At 30.7% G+C, this 15,363-nt stretch overlaps 1 protein-coding gene across 1 annotated transcript in view; it reads left to right on the top strand.

Annotated features, from left to right (window-relative positions):
* LOC113377446 (chondroitin sulfate synthase 1-like) overlaps positions 1-15,363 on the top strand; it is a 37,999-nt gene that overhangs the window by 5,152 nt on the left and 17,484 nt on the right. The window contains 5 exon segments of the mRNA XM_026617773.1: positions 2,380-2,791; positions 6,997-7,257; positions 7,260-7,301; positions 14,317-14,516; positions 14,518-14,544. Coding sequence (XP_026473558.1) covers positions 2,551-2,791; positions 6,997-7,257; positions 7,260-7,301; positions 14,317-14,516; positions 14,518-14,544 — 771 coding nt within the window. The 5' untranslated portion in view covers positions 2,380-2,550.

Genomic DNA, 15,363 nt, shown 5'->3' with positions numbered 1-15,363 from the left:
ATGGAATCCAAAAGATTTGATTCTTATAGATCTTAATTAATTCAGGTAAATTTTTTATAGATTCCATTGCATTTCGATAGATTCCATTAGGTTTTAATTGATTCTAATAGGTTTTAATCGATTCCAGTAGGTTTTGATCCATTCCAGTAGATTTTAATTGATTCCAATAGGTTTTGATCGATTCTAGTAGGTCTTGATCGATTCCAGTAGACTTTGATTGATTCCATGCACTTCAATTGATTTCAGTAGATTTGTGTAGTTCCATTGAATTCTAATGAATTCCATCTGATTACAATATATTTCTGGTAGATTCTTATGATTCATTTCATCATTTCAATAGTTTGATCACATTTCAATAAATGCTTGTATAATGAATTCCCTGTAAGTTCCATAAGACCCTGTAGATTCTAATGAATTCCATCAGATTCTAATAGATTCCATTGAATTTCATTCCTTTTTAGATTCTAATGAATTCCATCAGATTTCTATAAATTCTAAAGAATTTTATCGGATTTCAATAGATTCCAATGAATTTCATCTAATTTCAGTAAATTCTAATTAATTCCATTAGATTCTAATAAATCCCTTTGGATTTCAATGCATTTTCATATATTCTAATGGAATTAATCAGAGTTTCATAGATTCTGATGAATTTCATCTGAATTCAATAGATTATAATGAATTTCACCAGATTTTAATAGATTCCAATGAATTTCAGCTGATGTCGATAAATTCCAATGAATTCTATTAGATTCTAATAAATCCCTTTAAGTTTTAATGCATTTCTATAGATTCCAATGGAATTCATCAGAATTTTATAGATTCTAATGAATTTCATCCGAATTCAATAGATTCTAATGAATTTCATCTGATTTCAATAAATTCTAATAAATACCATTAGATTCTAATAGATCCATCAAATTTTAATACATTCTTGTAAATTTTAATAAATTCTATCAGTTTCTAATAGATTCCATCGTATTTCAATAGATTTCTGTAGAATCTAATGAATTGCATCATATTCTAATAATAATTCCATCGCATTTCAATATATTCTTGCATTTTTTAATAGATTTTAATAGATTCCATTGTATTCTTATAAATTTTCTTGATTTCTAATAGATTTCATCGTATTCCAATAAAATTTCTTGCATTCTAGTAGATCATCTTGAATTCTAATAGATTTCATTGGATTTTAATAAATGTTCTTGGATTCTAATATTGTTTTTGCATACTAATAGATTCCATTTGATTCCAATAGATTTTCTTGGATTCTAATAGATATTTTATAGGATACTAATAGATTCCAAAAGATTCTAATAGCTTTCTGTACATTCTAATAAATTCTAATAGATTCCATTGGATACTAATAAATTCAAAAATATTCTAATAGATTCCATTGCATTTCAATATATTTCTGCAGATTCTTATAGATTCTATTAGATTACTTTGGATTCCAATAGATTTTTTTGCATTCTAGATTCTAGTATATTCTATTGGATTTAGATTTCATTGGATTCCAATAGACTTTCTAGCATTCTAATAGATTTTCTTGGATTCTAACAGATATCATTGTATTCTAATAAATTCCATTGTATTTTAATAGATTACAATGGACATTGATAGATTCCATTAGATTCTAATAGATTTTCTTTGATTCTAATAGATTCCATTAGATTCTAATAGTTTCCATCGGATTTAATCTGATATCAATAAATCTTATTGAATTCCATTGAATTCTAAAAGATTTTCTTGGATTCTAATAGATTCCATCGCATTTCAATATATTCCTGTAGATTATAATGAATTCCATGGTAGTTCAATAATTTCTTGTAAATTAGAATAAATTTCATTGCATTTCAATATATTTTTGTAGGTTCTAATAGATTCCATTGGACATTAATAGATTCTATTGAATTCTAATAGATTGCATTGTATTCTAATAGATTCCATTCTATTCTAATAGATTTTATTGGTTTCTAATGAATTCCAACAGATTCTAATAGATTTATTTGCAATTTAGTAGGTTTTCCTAGATTTTAATAGATCTTATTGGATTGTAATAGATACCATGGGATTCTAAAAGATTCCATTGCATTTTAATAGATTCTATTAAATAAAATTCAGATTATAGTAATTAATTCTTGCAGATAAATGTTATCAGATTCTAATAAATTTGTATAAAATTAAACGAATAGTTCCTGTAAATTTTAAAAGTTCTGTAATTTCTGAGATTCTTAATAATAAATTAAAATTCCAATAGACAACAGTAATTAAAGCAATATGCTTTAATCGATTTCAATGTTGTCCAATGATTCGTATTTAATAAATTCGAATAAAAATGTATACAACTACATATTATAATTTTTATCTTTACAGACTTTTTCCACGTCCCTATAAAACTTCACCAGCCACAACCATGACTAGAAACAAACTTAGCCAAAGAACCTGGTCAACAAAACCTGGTCTCACCATGCTGAAGTCCCTGACACCACAACCGTCTTATTCCTTTGATCAAAACAAATCTGAGCAAAAAAATTCAACTTCGTTATGATGGCTCGCAAAAAACGTGGCCTGCACCTCATCTGCGGCCTGATCCTGGGCCTGATCCTAGGCCTGGCTATTCAGAGACACGTCAGGAGCTGCTGGTACTCCTTGGACGAACGAAGGACGACCAGAGGATTACTTAGTCAAAATGATCCTTTGACAGTCATTGGTTTGAAGGAAGTCAACGGATCGGTGAAGGATGAGCTGCTTTTTGTGGGCGTTATGACGACCAAAGAATATTTGGGTAAGGGTTAATATATGTCATATATTATATATATAGGCAGCCTAACCGTCGAATTAAAAAAAGATTAAATAACTAAAAATAATAATTATTTATTCCATTAAACGTTTCGACACTTGATGTGTGTCATCATTCTGTAATCCTAAAAAACATATAACATAAGTACACAGTTGATGATAAATATAAATGTATAAAAGGAGGAAATTATACATACCAAACCAGGAAAAACAGGAAACATTAATTATGGGGTAAAATTGATTGAACAATTATAATTCCAGAAACCCAAATCAATTCAAAACGATGCCTTCTGAACATATAATAAACCTGAACCACACTTTTAACATGTCAAATCCTTCAATCCTTTACATTGAAAAAAATTGTGACCTTAGAAAGATAGTTCAGTCTTTACTTATATCCCTTAATACTTCTTGTGTCAATAAACGTAATTCCTCTCATCTCTTATATGACAATTACAAAGTCATCATTAATTACATGAAAAGTAATTCAATACAGTTTTAGAATCTTTCGTTCGTTATATTTCTTCTCTGTTTCTCTTTCCCCTTTCGTTTCTCGCAACCCGCTCCCACTCCTTCACTACACTTGCTTTGTAACCTTGATCAGTGTCCACAATGCAATGCTATCAATAACATTAAATATATAGGAGGGCAATATGTGCTCCTTCTATTTCTCGTTTGTTAATATAATAGTATTTTATTATTTTACACAAATTTAGTGTTCAATCAATTTTACTTCATAATTAATTTTTTCTGTTGTTTTTCCTGGTTTGGTATGTATAATTTTCTTCATTTATATATTTATATTTATCATCAACTGTGTATTTATGTTATATGTTTTTTAGATTATTGAATGATGACACACATCAAGTGTCGGAACGTTTGATAGAATAAATAATTTTGTTATTTAATGTTTTTTTAATTCGACGGTTGGGCTACAAAAATATTACATTATTATATAAAATTATATTATTATATAAAAATATTACATATATATATATATATATATATATATATATATATATATCTTATATATAAAATTCTTCTGTAACAACGTATGAATGATTAATTCTCCTAAACTATTATCCGGATTTTCATAAATCTTCCTGAAGTTTATTCGGGAAATTTTCTAGGATTTTTTGATTCATAGAAATATAGTTAGATTTTAGAAATAAATAGAAAAAATTACAAAAAACCGTTTATCGTTGTTTGCCCTTGAAAATATTTAAGGCATGGTTTGACATCAAAAACAAATGAAGACTGTCATTTGCCAAACATTTCCATTCACTTATAGGCTAAGGCAATATTAAAATATAATATATTTATGATATGAATAAGGAAAATGTAATGTCTACATTATTATTGCCGAAAAGCAGCTGAGATGTGCCAAAAATTAAAATAATATAAGATTTACAGTCAACATGCGTCTGTCAGTGATTGCACATCAAACTTAGCCTATAATTCAATTGAACAGATTATATTTTTAACTTCCCGTAGGGTAAGTTATTGTAATGGGCCGAAAATCGGAATTGAAAATTTTTACATTTCTCGACGTTTTGAAGGTTTCTGAACGTTTTGGCATACCTCAGAAAAAATGGATGTGTGTGTGTGTGTATGTGTGTGTGTATGTATGTATGGATACAAATTTCCAGTCACGTTTTAGGGCGCACGGATCAACCGATTTGAATGGTTCAAAAAACATTCGATTCCTATTGATAGGGAAAAGAGTTGATTAGTTTTTGGCAAAGGCAGGTCCAGCCGTTTCGGAGATACGGAGCTAAATATGTAAAAAATGGCAGTTTTTGAGAGAACTAAGCGTCCGATTTAAATGATTCAAAGAACTTTCTGCTTGTCTTAACTAAATAATTGATTTTGGAAAAAAAAATTTTGTCCCAACTTTTTTTTTTTTTTTTTAGTTTTTTGTATATCGAAAATATTTCAGATTTCAGATTTTATTTTTAATTCTGACTATTAGTTCTAATATACTTTATAAATAATTTCAACTCTGCAATTCAGTTTATATAATTCTTATAAATATTAGACAATGTTACAATATTTATAATAATCTATTTGAAAACATTCAGTAGTCCTCGAACATTTTGTTACGGTACGGGAAGTTCCAGCAATTTGCCTTAAGGCACGATGCCATAATTGCCTCAAGACAGAATTCCACTTACAGCTAGTTTAACTTTCAAATGTAGTCGTGTTTTGCCTTACTTTACTAAATCACGATACAAAAGTAATTTACTTATTCAAAAAATTATTTAGAAGTTTCATTGTGTCAAAAATTCATATGTTTGGCATTGGATACGAAATATTTACTCAAGACAATGGAGCGTTTTGGGTCTGAATATTTTTAATGTGCTCCAATTTACATGAAATTTTGGAATTATATTCATCTTGCTCTCAAGTTAGAAAGTGAAAATAATTTAGAATCATTTGCCACTTCCCGGGGGGGGGGTGACATAAATTTTCAGTGGTGTAATTTTACTTTTATCAAAATAACGTTGGGTATAGATAAAAGAACTAATTAGAAGAAAAAAATGTTTAATAATGTTTTTCAAAAAAGCAAATACTTTTCAAGTTACTGGCTACTGAAATTTATTTCTTTTTTGCGTTTTTCAGCATTTTTTGCTAATATCTTCAAAAATATACATTTTAACTAAAATAATGTAATGAACAAAATTATATCAATTAAAATCTTAATAAATCGATGTTTTATAAAGTGTTCTAGGAACAATATCAGGTTAGATATGCAAATGGGTTTTTATAGTGCTCAAAATAAGCTTTAAAATGAGTACTTCTGCGTGTAAAATGAGTGAGCTATCATGCAGATAAAAGACGCATACAATATTTTTTTCATTTAAAGCAAATAGTTTTTGAGTGCCATTTCCACCAAAATTAAAAATAATCGTATTCCCTCTGGAATCAACTTGGTTTAAGAGATTTTGACGGGTTCTAGAAAATACCATAACTTTAGTGCAAAGGATTTCCAAAAAGCTCACGATTGCATGATAAAAAATTTATTTTAAAAAAACAACCAATTTTACATTATTATATGTCTGAAAGAATAAAATATACGGATATATGTATAGAGATTAAAATTTAGTCTTTTTCTGACTAACTATTGCTTTTTATTATTTTTCTGTTACACAAATATTGATAGAGTTATGATTGTTTATAGAGTGCGGGGCAGTCCAACCAGAGTGCCTTTCGAGCCCTTTGACCCTTCGCCGTTTTAAAATAAAAGAAGTTACGGTAAAATTTCTGATAGAGAAAGTTAATTAATCATTTCATTACCTTTCATTTAATTACCTCTATAATAGTATATTACTAGTTTTGATAAAATTAGAATTAAGAGTTATAATCCAATTAATGCCAGGGGTGGTGAAGGAGTGCAAATTGTTTTCACTTCTGAACTTAAGATTGAGATTAGCCTATTTGCAAAATATCAAGCAAATTGGAGCACAGTAAAAAATCGCAGGGCACACGATTTTTTCCTCTCCATTTACTGCAATGTTTTTGTTGATCGTAGGTTGAATAGAGCACATGTGAACAGGATTTGACAAATTAATTCACTTCAAATATGAATTTAAGTAATAATGTATATTGAATCATTAGTGGGAAAAATGTAATTTAGATATTAAAATTACCAAAAGCCAGTTAAAATATGGTACGAAATTATAAAAATTATAGGCAACATTTTTGAAGCAATTATTTTGGGTAGAAACATTCAAGGTGATATTGTACCTATACCGCGAATGCTATATATTAATTTTTTCTGAATTTGTTATACCTCTTAAAAGACTTCAATTTTCAACACGTGTATCTTATGCTATAAATCACAAAGGCAGACGATGATTTTTTGTGTGATAAATTTGGAAAATCAATGTTTTAGTCGTGAATAAACAAAAAATCATTCATTTATACATCCATATCTACAGGTATGACTAAAAATATTGGCATTAAAATAAATTGAGGTAATGGAAATAAATTTGTACTATAAATTGCAGTGTATAATTTTTTATATACAATTCTATTGAACATATTTCAATATTTGTTAAAGGATAATTAAAGTGTTAACTGTGGGAATTGAGAATCATCATTTTATTTGAAGCAGTTCTACATTTAACATCACTAATATATTTGAGTAAATAGTAATTAGAAAAACAGTAATTATTATTTATTTTTTAGGGGATCGTGCTCCGGCAGTTTGGGAAACCTGGGGTTCTCGTGTTCCAGGACGTCTAGCATTTTTCAGCTCCGAAGGATCAGAGTTGCCTTCAACAGTAGACCAAAGGATACCTTTGGTCAGTCTTCAGGAGGTCGACGACACTTATCCTCCGCAGAAAAAGTCTTTCGAAATGTTGACTTATATGTACGAACATTATCTGGACAGATTCGAGTGGTTTTTGAGAGCCGATGATGATGTCTATGTTAGGACGGAGAAGCTGGAAAAGTCCTTAGGTCGGTGGATAGCAGGAAGACACAATTTATAGGTAAAATTATAAAAGATTGTTCTTCTTTTTTTAACTCAGTTTTATTTAGCAATCAGAAATACATAAAGATTCCTATGAGCTAAAGTGACAATATTTATGAGTGATCCCTAAGAAGAACTCCAATGAGAACTTCTCAGTTTTACAATTAATATGATATTATATTAGACCTAATCTAAGACTAAGTCTAAGGGCCATTGTCGTTTCAACCTCCTAATGCCAAAAGGTTGAGTAATGTCAACTATTTGTATTTTTCCTTGAATTCTTTGAACGTTAACATTGTTCTTCTTAAATATTTTTTCACGGACTTTGCTTTATCAAATTGAAATTTGAATAAATTATCATAAATTTTATGAATCGTGATCGTAAAATTAATTTAGTTCAGAGATTTATTTTATGTTATATAATAATATAACGGTTGTTGCGAATTAATTAACTAGCGGAAGATTTTTTTTATCGAACCTGTTTTGGTTAATTTTAGTAGTGAATGACCTGTCACGAAGATAGTCCTGAAAAAAATTTGATTGACGGGTAAGTTCTCTGTTATTTTAGAGTGGCATGAGTTAGGTTATGTCGTAATGTAATTTTGGGAATTTTACAGGGTTTCTGTGTTTTTTTTTTGTGTGAAAATATACATTGGTAGGTTTTTGTAGATTTATATGAATGTCCTTGATTTTTACAGCTTTTTTGGGAGTTTGTCAGAAATTTAGTGATGTCTCAGATTTTTAGTTGTCTCAAGTTTGTGGAAGATGTCTCAGGGTTTTTTAGGATGTCTCATTTTTTTTGAGGATGTATCAGTATTTTTGAAAACGTCTCAAGTTTTTTTGAGGATGTCTCAGATTTTCTGGTGATCTCTCGAAGATTTTGATGATGTTTCAGGTTTTTTGAGGATGTATTTAGTTTCTTGAGAAAGTTTTAGGTTTTCTAAGGACGAGTCAGGATTTCTGAGGATGAGTCAGGTTTTCTCATGATGAGTCAGAATTTCTGAGGATTTCTCAGGAATTTTGATGATGTCTCAGGTTTTTTAGAATATTAAGATTTCTGAAAGTCTCAGATTTTCTGGAGATGAGTCAGGATTTCTAAGGATTGCTCTGGAATTTTGATTATGTCTCAAGTTTTTTGAGGATGTATTAAGTTTTAGATTTCTTAAGGGTGAGTCAGGTTTTCTGAGGATGAATCAGTCTTTCTTGTTTTAGATTTCTTAAGGGTGAGTCAGGTTTTCTGAGGATGAATCAGTCTTTCTTAGGATCTTTCAGGAATTTTGATGTCGTCTTAGTTTTTTGAGGATATATCAAGTTTCCTGAGAAAGTCTCAAGTTTGCTTAGGATGAGTCAGAATTTCTGAGGATTTTTCAGGAATTTGGATGATGTCTCAGGTTTCAGTAAAGTTTTCAGGATTCATAAAGATGAGTCAGGTTTTCTGAGGATGAGTCAGTTTTGCTTAGTTTCTTTAAGGAATTTGGATTGGAAGGTCAAATCAGGTTTTCTGAGAATGATTTAGGTTTTTTTAGGACGAGCTAGATTTTCTGAGAAAGAGCCAAGTTTTCTCAGAATTTTTGAGGGTTTTCTGGGGATGAATCAGGCTTTCTGAGGACGAGTCAGGTTTTCTCCGAATTTTGAAGGGTTTTGCTAGGATGAATCAGGTTTTTTTAAAGATTTTTTAGGGTTTTTCTGAGGATTTCTATAGATTTCTTAAGATACCTGAGGATGTCTCAGGATTCATATAGGTTTCTGAAAGTTCCTATAGATTTCTGTTGGTTTCTGTGGATTTTTGTTGATTTTTATGGATTGTTGTTGATTTTATGGATTGAGTCAAGTTTTCTGAGAATGAGTCAGGTTTTCCGAGGACTAATTAGGTTTTCTCAGAATTCCTGGGAGTTTTCTTTGGATTTCTGGAAGTTTTCTTTGGATTCCTTGGAGTTTTCTTAAGATTTCTGACGTTTTTTTTTAAGATTTCTGGTGGTCTTTTTAGGATTTCTGAGGGTTTTCCTGAGGATTTCTAAGGTTTCTTGAGGATGTCTGTCTGAAGATTTCTACGAGCTTTTGAAGGATGGCTATGATCTTCTGAAGATTTTAATAGTTTTTTGAGGATTACTATTGATTCTTGCGGATTTCTGAGGATTTCTGTAAATTTCTTGAGATGCCTGTGGTTTTCTGAATGTGTCTGAGGTTTTTGAAGATTTCTATAGATTTCTTTTGATTTTTGATGATTTCTATGGATTTCTGAGAATTTCTGACAATGTCTTGTCAATTCCTAAGGATTTCTATGGATTGCTATCGATTTTTGTCGTTTTTTTTTAGAATTTCCATGGATTTCTGGGGATTTTTATGGTTTACTACCGATTTCTGAGAATCGCTATCAATTCTTGTGGAATTGTGAGGATTTCTCTGGATTTATGAGGACTTACGTGAATTGATATCGATCTTCGTGAATTCTTGTGGATTTCTATCGATTCTTGTGAATTTTTATGGGTTTCTGAAGATTTGTTTGATTTACTATGAATTTCTTCATAGGTTTCCTACGGATTTTTGAGGATTTCTATCGATTTCTGTGGATCTATGAGGATGTTTCTAGCATTTTTTGTGGATCTCTGACATTATTTCTATCGATTTGTATAGATACCTTAGAATTCTCATCGAATCCTATAGATATTTGAGGATTCTTGATATGAGTCAGGTTTTCGTGGGATTTTTGAGGGTTGCTCAGCGGTTTCTCAAGATATCTGAGGGTTTTTTTTCTAAGATTACTGAGTTTTTTTTTAGGATTTCTGAGGATTTCTGAGGTTTTCTGAGGATGTCTCAAGATTTGTATTGGCCCATCCAGTGGTCCTAGTGATCTAGTGATCTTACGGCTTAGATATTTCTGTAAAGAAAACATATAAAGTATTATACACCGTTAGAAAGGTCTCAAAATTCTTAGTTTTTTTCCCATATATCGCAACTTTGAATTCCGCACGGTGTGGCCTACAGGCACGTTGCTATCCAATTCCAATTTTTAAATGGGCTACCATATACATCTCTTTATACATTCTTACAGATCTCTAAGGATTCTTATATATTCCTAAAGATCTCCTAAGTGCTTTATTAACCCTCACAGATCCGTTAGGATTTTTAGGGGTGATTATTATAGAAAATTAAAAATTTCTGACACGCAAGGAGTTTATATTTTTTACAAAAACTTTGTTACCCTGATTTGTAGATTTCATGAACATGGTACAAACCTGTAATTTATTCTCAATTTGTTGTCTATCTACTGGATGTGTCAGTCAACTTCAAATCAAGGCCTGTCTTTATCTCCGCAGATTGCAGCAGCAGGAGCAATAAATTTCGTATTTTATGGCTCCATTATTTTATTGCAGTTGCATAAAATAATTTCTGCCTTACGCATCAGTAGTGTCACTGACATTGGAGATATCGATAACAAACACTCGACTCTAGTCTTGTATTTGTATCATCATCTTGTCTTGTGTCAGTCGGTTTCAAGTTTAATGTCATCCGAGATGCTAATTTTTATCATTTTACACGATGGTTGAACATAGAGACATCTATTTCATTTGTTTTTTTCCTTTAAATCCTGTACTGATATCTTATTTTTAACAAATTTTTAAGTCTAAATTTCTAAGTCATTTTTATATTTATATAGTACTCTACACTGGAAATGAGGATTTCTTTGTTCAAAATGATTTTTTCCACTGAAAATGTTTTTTCACAGAAAATGTGCGTTTTTCACTGAAAATGTATTTTCTTGGTTGGAAATATGTTTTTCTTCCACAGAAAATGCGGTTTCCACTGATGTTGGAAATGTAAATTTTTATATTGAAAATGCATTCCCTTTGTAAATGTGTTTTTTCACGGAAAATGTGTTCTCTTTGTTCATAATGTGTTTTTTCACTGGAAATGCGCATTTCTTGTTGGAAATGTGTTTTCTTTACTGAAAGTGTCCACTGAAAATATGTGTTTTTTTACTGAAATTGTATGTTTTTTTCACTAGAAATATGGTTTCTTTATTGAAAATGTACTTTTTGGTTGGAAATATGTTTTCCTTCCACAGAAAATGCGGTTTCTTTGTTGGAAATGTTTTGTTCCACTGAAAATGCGTGTTTTTTCACTGACGGTGTGTTTTCGATCTAGGGAATATGTTTTTTTTTACTAGAAATGCGGTTTCTCTGTTAGAAATGTGTTTTTTCACTGTAAAGGTGTTTTCCTTGCTGAAAATGTGTTTTTTTTTACTGAAGATGTGTTTTTTACTGTTTTTTATCTGTGTTGGGAATATATTTTTTCTAGTTTTTTTTTGTTGAAAATGTGTTTTTTCGCTAAAAATGCGATTTCTTTGTTGGAAATTATTTTTTTCCACTAAAAATGTGTTTTTTTTACAGAAAATATGTGTTTTTTACTGAAAATGTATTTTCTTAGTTCGAAATATGTTTTTTCTCTTCTGAAAATGCAGTTTCTTTTTGGTAGTGTTTTTTTATACTGAAAATGTTTGTTTTTTCATGGAAAATGTATTTTCGTTGTTGGAAATGTGTTTTTTCGCTGAAAATGTGTTCTCTGTGTTGGGAATATATATTTTTCTCTGGAAATGCGGTTTTTATTGTTGAAAATGTGTTTTTTTAAACTGAAAATGCGATTTCTTTGTTGGAAATGATTTTTTCCACTAAAAATGTGTTTTTCCACAGAAAATGTGCGTTTTTCACTGAAAATATATTTTCTTGGTTGGAAATATGTTTTTTTCCACAGAAAATGCGGTTTCTTTGTTGGAAATGTTTTTTCCACTGAAAGTGCGTGTTTTTTCACTGATGTTGGAAATGTGTTTTCTTTACTGAAAGTGTGTTCTTCCACTGAAAATATGTGTTTTTTCACTGAAATTGTGGCTTTTGAAGGAAGTGTTTTCACATTGTAAATGTGTTTTCTTTGTTGTAAATTGTTTTTTTTTTTGCTAGAAATGCGGTTTCTTTGTTTTTCACTGCAAATGTTTTCTTTGCTGAAAATGTGTGTTTTTTTCACTAAAATATGTTTTTGTTGTTGGAAATGAGTTTTTTCACTGTACATGTGTTCTCTTTGTTGAGAATAGGTTTTTCTCACTGGAAATGCGGTTTCTTTATTGGAATTATGTTTTTTTTTCTACTAAGTGTTGTTTCGTTGTTGGAAAGTGTTTTTTCTGTTTTTACCGGAAATGTATTTACTTGGTTGGAAATGCGATTTTTCACTGGAAAGGTGTTTTTTTATCGGATCGAAAAAAATTAGAATTTTTCCTTGAAGGTATGATTTTTTTATTAGAAATGTGTTTTTTACTAGAAATATCATTTCTTTGTTGGAAATGTGTTATTTTCTTCTGTGAAAATGTAGTTTTTTTGTTGAAAATTTGATTTCTTTATTGGACCAAAAAAATATAATTTTTCCTTTGCGATTTGATTTTTTTTATTAAAAATGTATTTGTTTGTTGGAAATGTAATTTTTTAGTTGGAAATATGATTTCTTTATTTGGACCGAAAAAAAATAGAATTATTTCTTGACGTTATGATGACTCTATATTTATTCTACGTTTCTGGTCAAATTTCACATCCGATAGTTCAATAACTTTTCCCCATAATTCTGAAACTGTAATAAATTCTAAAAATAACATTACATGTCGTCTTATTTTACGGCTGAGTTAAACATTACAAAGGCTATTCCACTTTTGCAATAAGAACAATAAATCATTTTAATGGAATCTTTTATGCTGGACTAATTATATACATGTATAATTTTAAATACAAATTTTCGGTTTGCTACTTTGGAGTAGGAGGAGTATGATGTTAGTAAACATTAAGGTGCGTCCACACCTAACGAACGAACACGAACGAACATGTCGAACAAGAAAATACAAAGAAGAACGAACAGGAACACGAACGAACGCGAATAATTCCAAACAAACGCCTCAAAGCCGTGAGAGTTTGAATCTTTTTGTTCGAGGATGTACCGTGAAACGTCAGATTTATTATTCAAAGTAGCGGGAAAGAGAAAAATTATTTAAAGTCATCGAATTTACAAAATTTGCCAATAACAGCAATATCTTATAATAAACACAACATAAACTAATGCAAGACTGCACATTTTTCCTGTTGTGGTATTCACCCTTTACAATAGTTATAAATAATATTATAAATTACTATATAACGGCCAGAATATGAACGACGCAGTTAGTTATTGCTCATAGTTACATTGTAAGCTTGCAGTAACCTTGCAAGTGTTGATAAAATTCCTTTTGAAACCACAAACTGTGCGTTACGACCAAGTAAAGCGTAGTGCCTGACTCACAGCTCATTAGATTGTATTAGAGATAAGCAACATTGTAAGCATGCACGTGTACCGATCTGTGACCGCAACTACGTCTCAAGTAATAGTTGAGTCATTTCTAACGGTAAAACAAGCGAACCTTCTAGAAGGATAATTGCGTCACCATCGGAGATTATAAACAGCCGGAGGACTACCAAACGGTGCTTATTTCTTGACTAGAAGCCAAACAGTTCACATCACTTTTATCTAAAATATCAATTGTGTATTAAGTGTAACCAAGTAATGAATTAAATAAAAATTAATAAAAGTCTTCAGACGTTTGATTAAATATTCCACAGTGAAGCTTAGCAGCAGAAGAACCTAAATTTTAATTGTTGACATCGTTGGACGCAACATAACTGTTGGTGACGGCCTCAACATAAATTGTTGTTAGCCCAGGGGTGCACAACATAACATAGAAAAAGAAAAATGTTTGTCTACATTGTGGTAGCGTCCACACTGCACGTACGAGTTCAAACATGAACGAACAATTCCCTTTGATGTACCGACAAGTTGCGGAACATTGCTCGACATGTTTTGTTTATGTTCGTTCGTGATCATCGTGGCGTCCACACTATGCTGTTGCCGTTCGTTCTGGTACGTTCATTTATGTTCGTCCGTGTTCGTTCGTTAGGTGTGGACGCACCTTTACACACAATTGTACAAATTTGTCTATTACCTAAAAATGTTTCTATTACCCCCAGGTCAGGCCGGCCGAGGCACCCAGTCGGAGCTCGGTCGCCTCGCTCTCAACTCGGACGAGAACTTCTGCATGGGGGGCCCCGGCGTCCTTATGTCGAGAGAGACTCTGCGCAGAGTGGGGCCCCATGCCAGGGAATGCCTCAACGAGATGTACAGCACGCACGAGGACGTCGAATTGGGAAGGTGCGTTCGGAGGTTCGCGGGGGGTGCCGTGCACTTGGAGCTACGAGGTCAGTGGAAGAAAATTATATTATAAAGAAATGTAGGCGCAATTTTTAAAAGAAACTAAATTGAGAATATTTGAAGTTTCTATTTCCAATAGACATCTCGTCTATTCCTAGTGGAGAAAAAAGTGCAAAGTCAGATAAAAATCCTCGAAGTGAAATTAAGGCCGACACGTTATCTCTCCGCGAACTAGTAACGGCTATCATCGTGGCACAGCTGATTTTTCATTCTTAAATGTATTAGAAAGATTTAAAATTAACGATCCTCGATCGAAAAAGAAATTAGTTTCTGCTCGATCTTATGAATTGTGTGAGCTTGGAATATATAGTTTTTTCTTTATTTTTTTTGAAAAAAAACTTGAAACTGCCGCCTACTTTTTTTTAAATTTCTAGACATTTTTTTGATAAATTTCTTTTTGATATTTTTTTGAAGTTTTTTGATATACCTAGATCTTTTTGTTTGATATTGCAATATAGTTATAGTTTGATCTTTCAACTTTTTTAAATATATTGCAATATATTTAAAAAAAATTGAAACTGTCGCCCACTTTTTTTTTAATTTCTAGACATTTTTTTTAAGTTCTTAGACAGTTTTTTGATATTCCTAGATCTTTTTGTTTGATATTCCTAGATTTTTTTTGATATTTCTAGATGTTTTTTTTATATTTCTAGATTTTTTTTATATTCCTAAAACTTTTTGGAATTATTAGCATTCCTAGATATTTTTTTTGAAATTTCTAGACATTTTTTTTGAAGTTTCTATATATTTTTTGATATTTCTAGATATTTTCTTTGATATTCCTAGATCTTTTTGTTTGATATTCC

This window comes from Ctenocephalides felis, unplaced genomic scaffold (assembly GCF_003426905.1).
Source record: "Ctenocephalides felis isolate EL2017-DRISC unplaced genomic scaffold, ASM342690v1 CF-g0.4_SCAFFOLD_00845, whole genome shotgun sequence".
NCBI classification, from domain to species: domain Eukaryota; kingdom Metazoa; phylum Arthropoda; class Insecta; order Siphonaptera; family Pulicidae; genus Ctenocephalides; species Ctenocephalides felis.
Note: the sequence above shows the minus strand (reverse complement) of the source record. Positions and strands in the feature narration are given on the sequence as shown.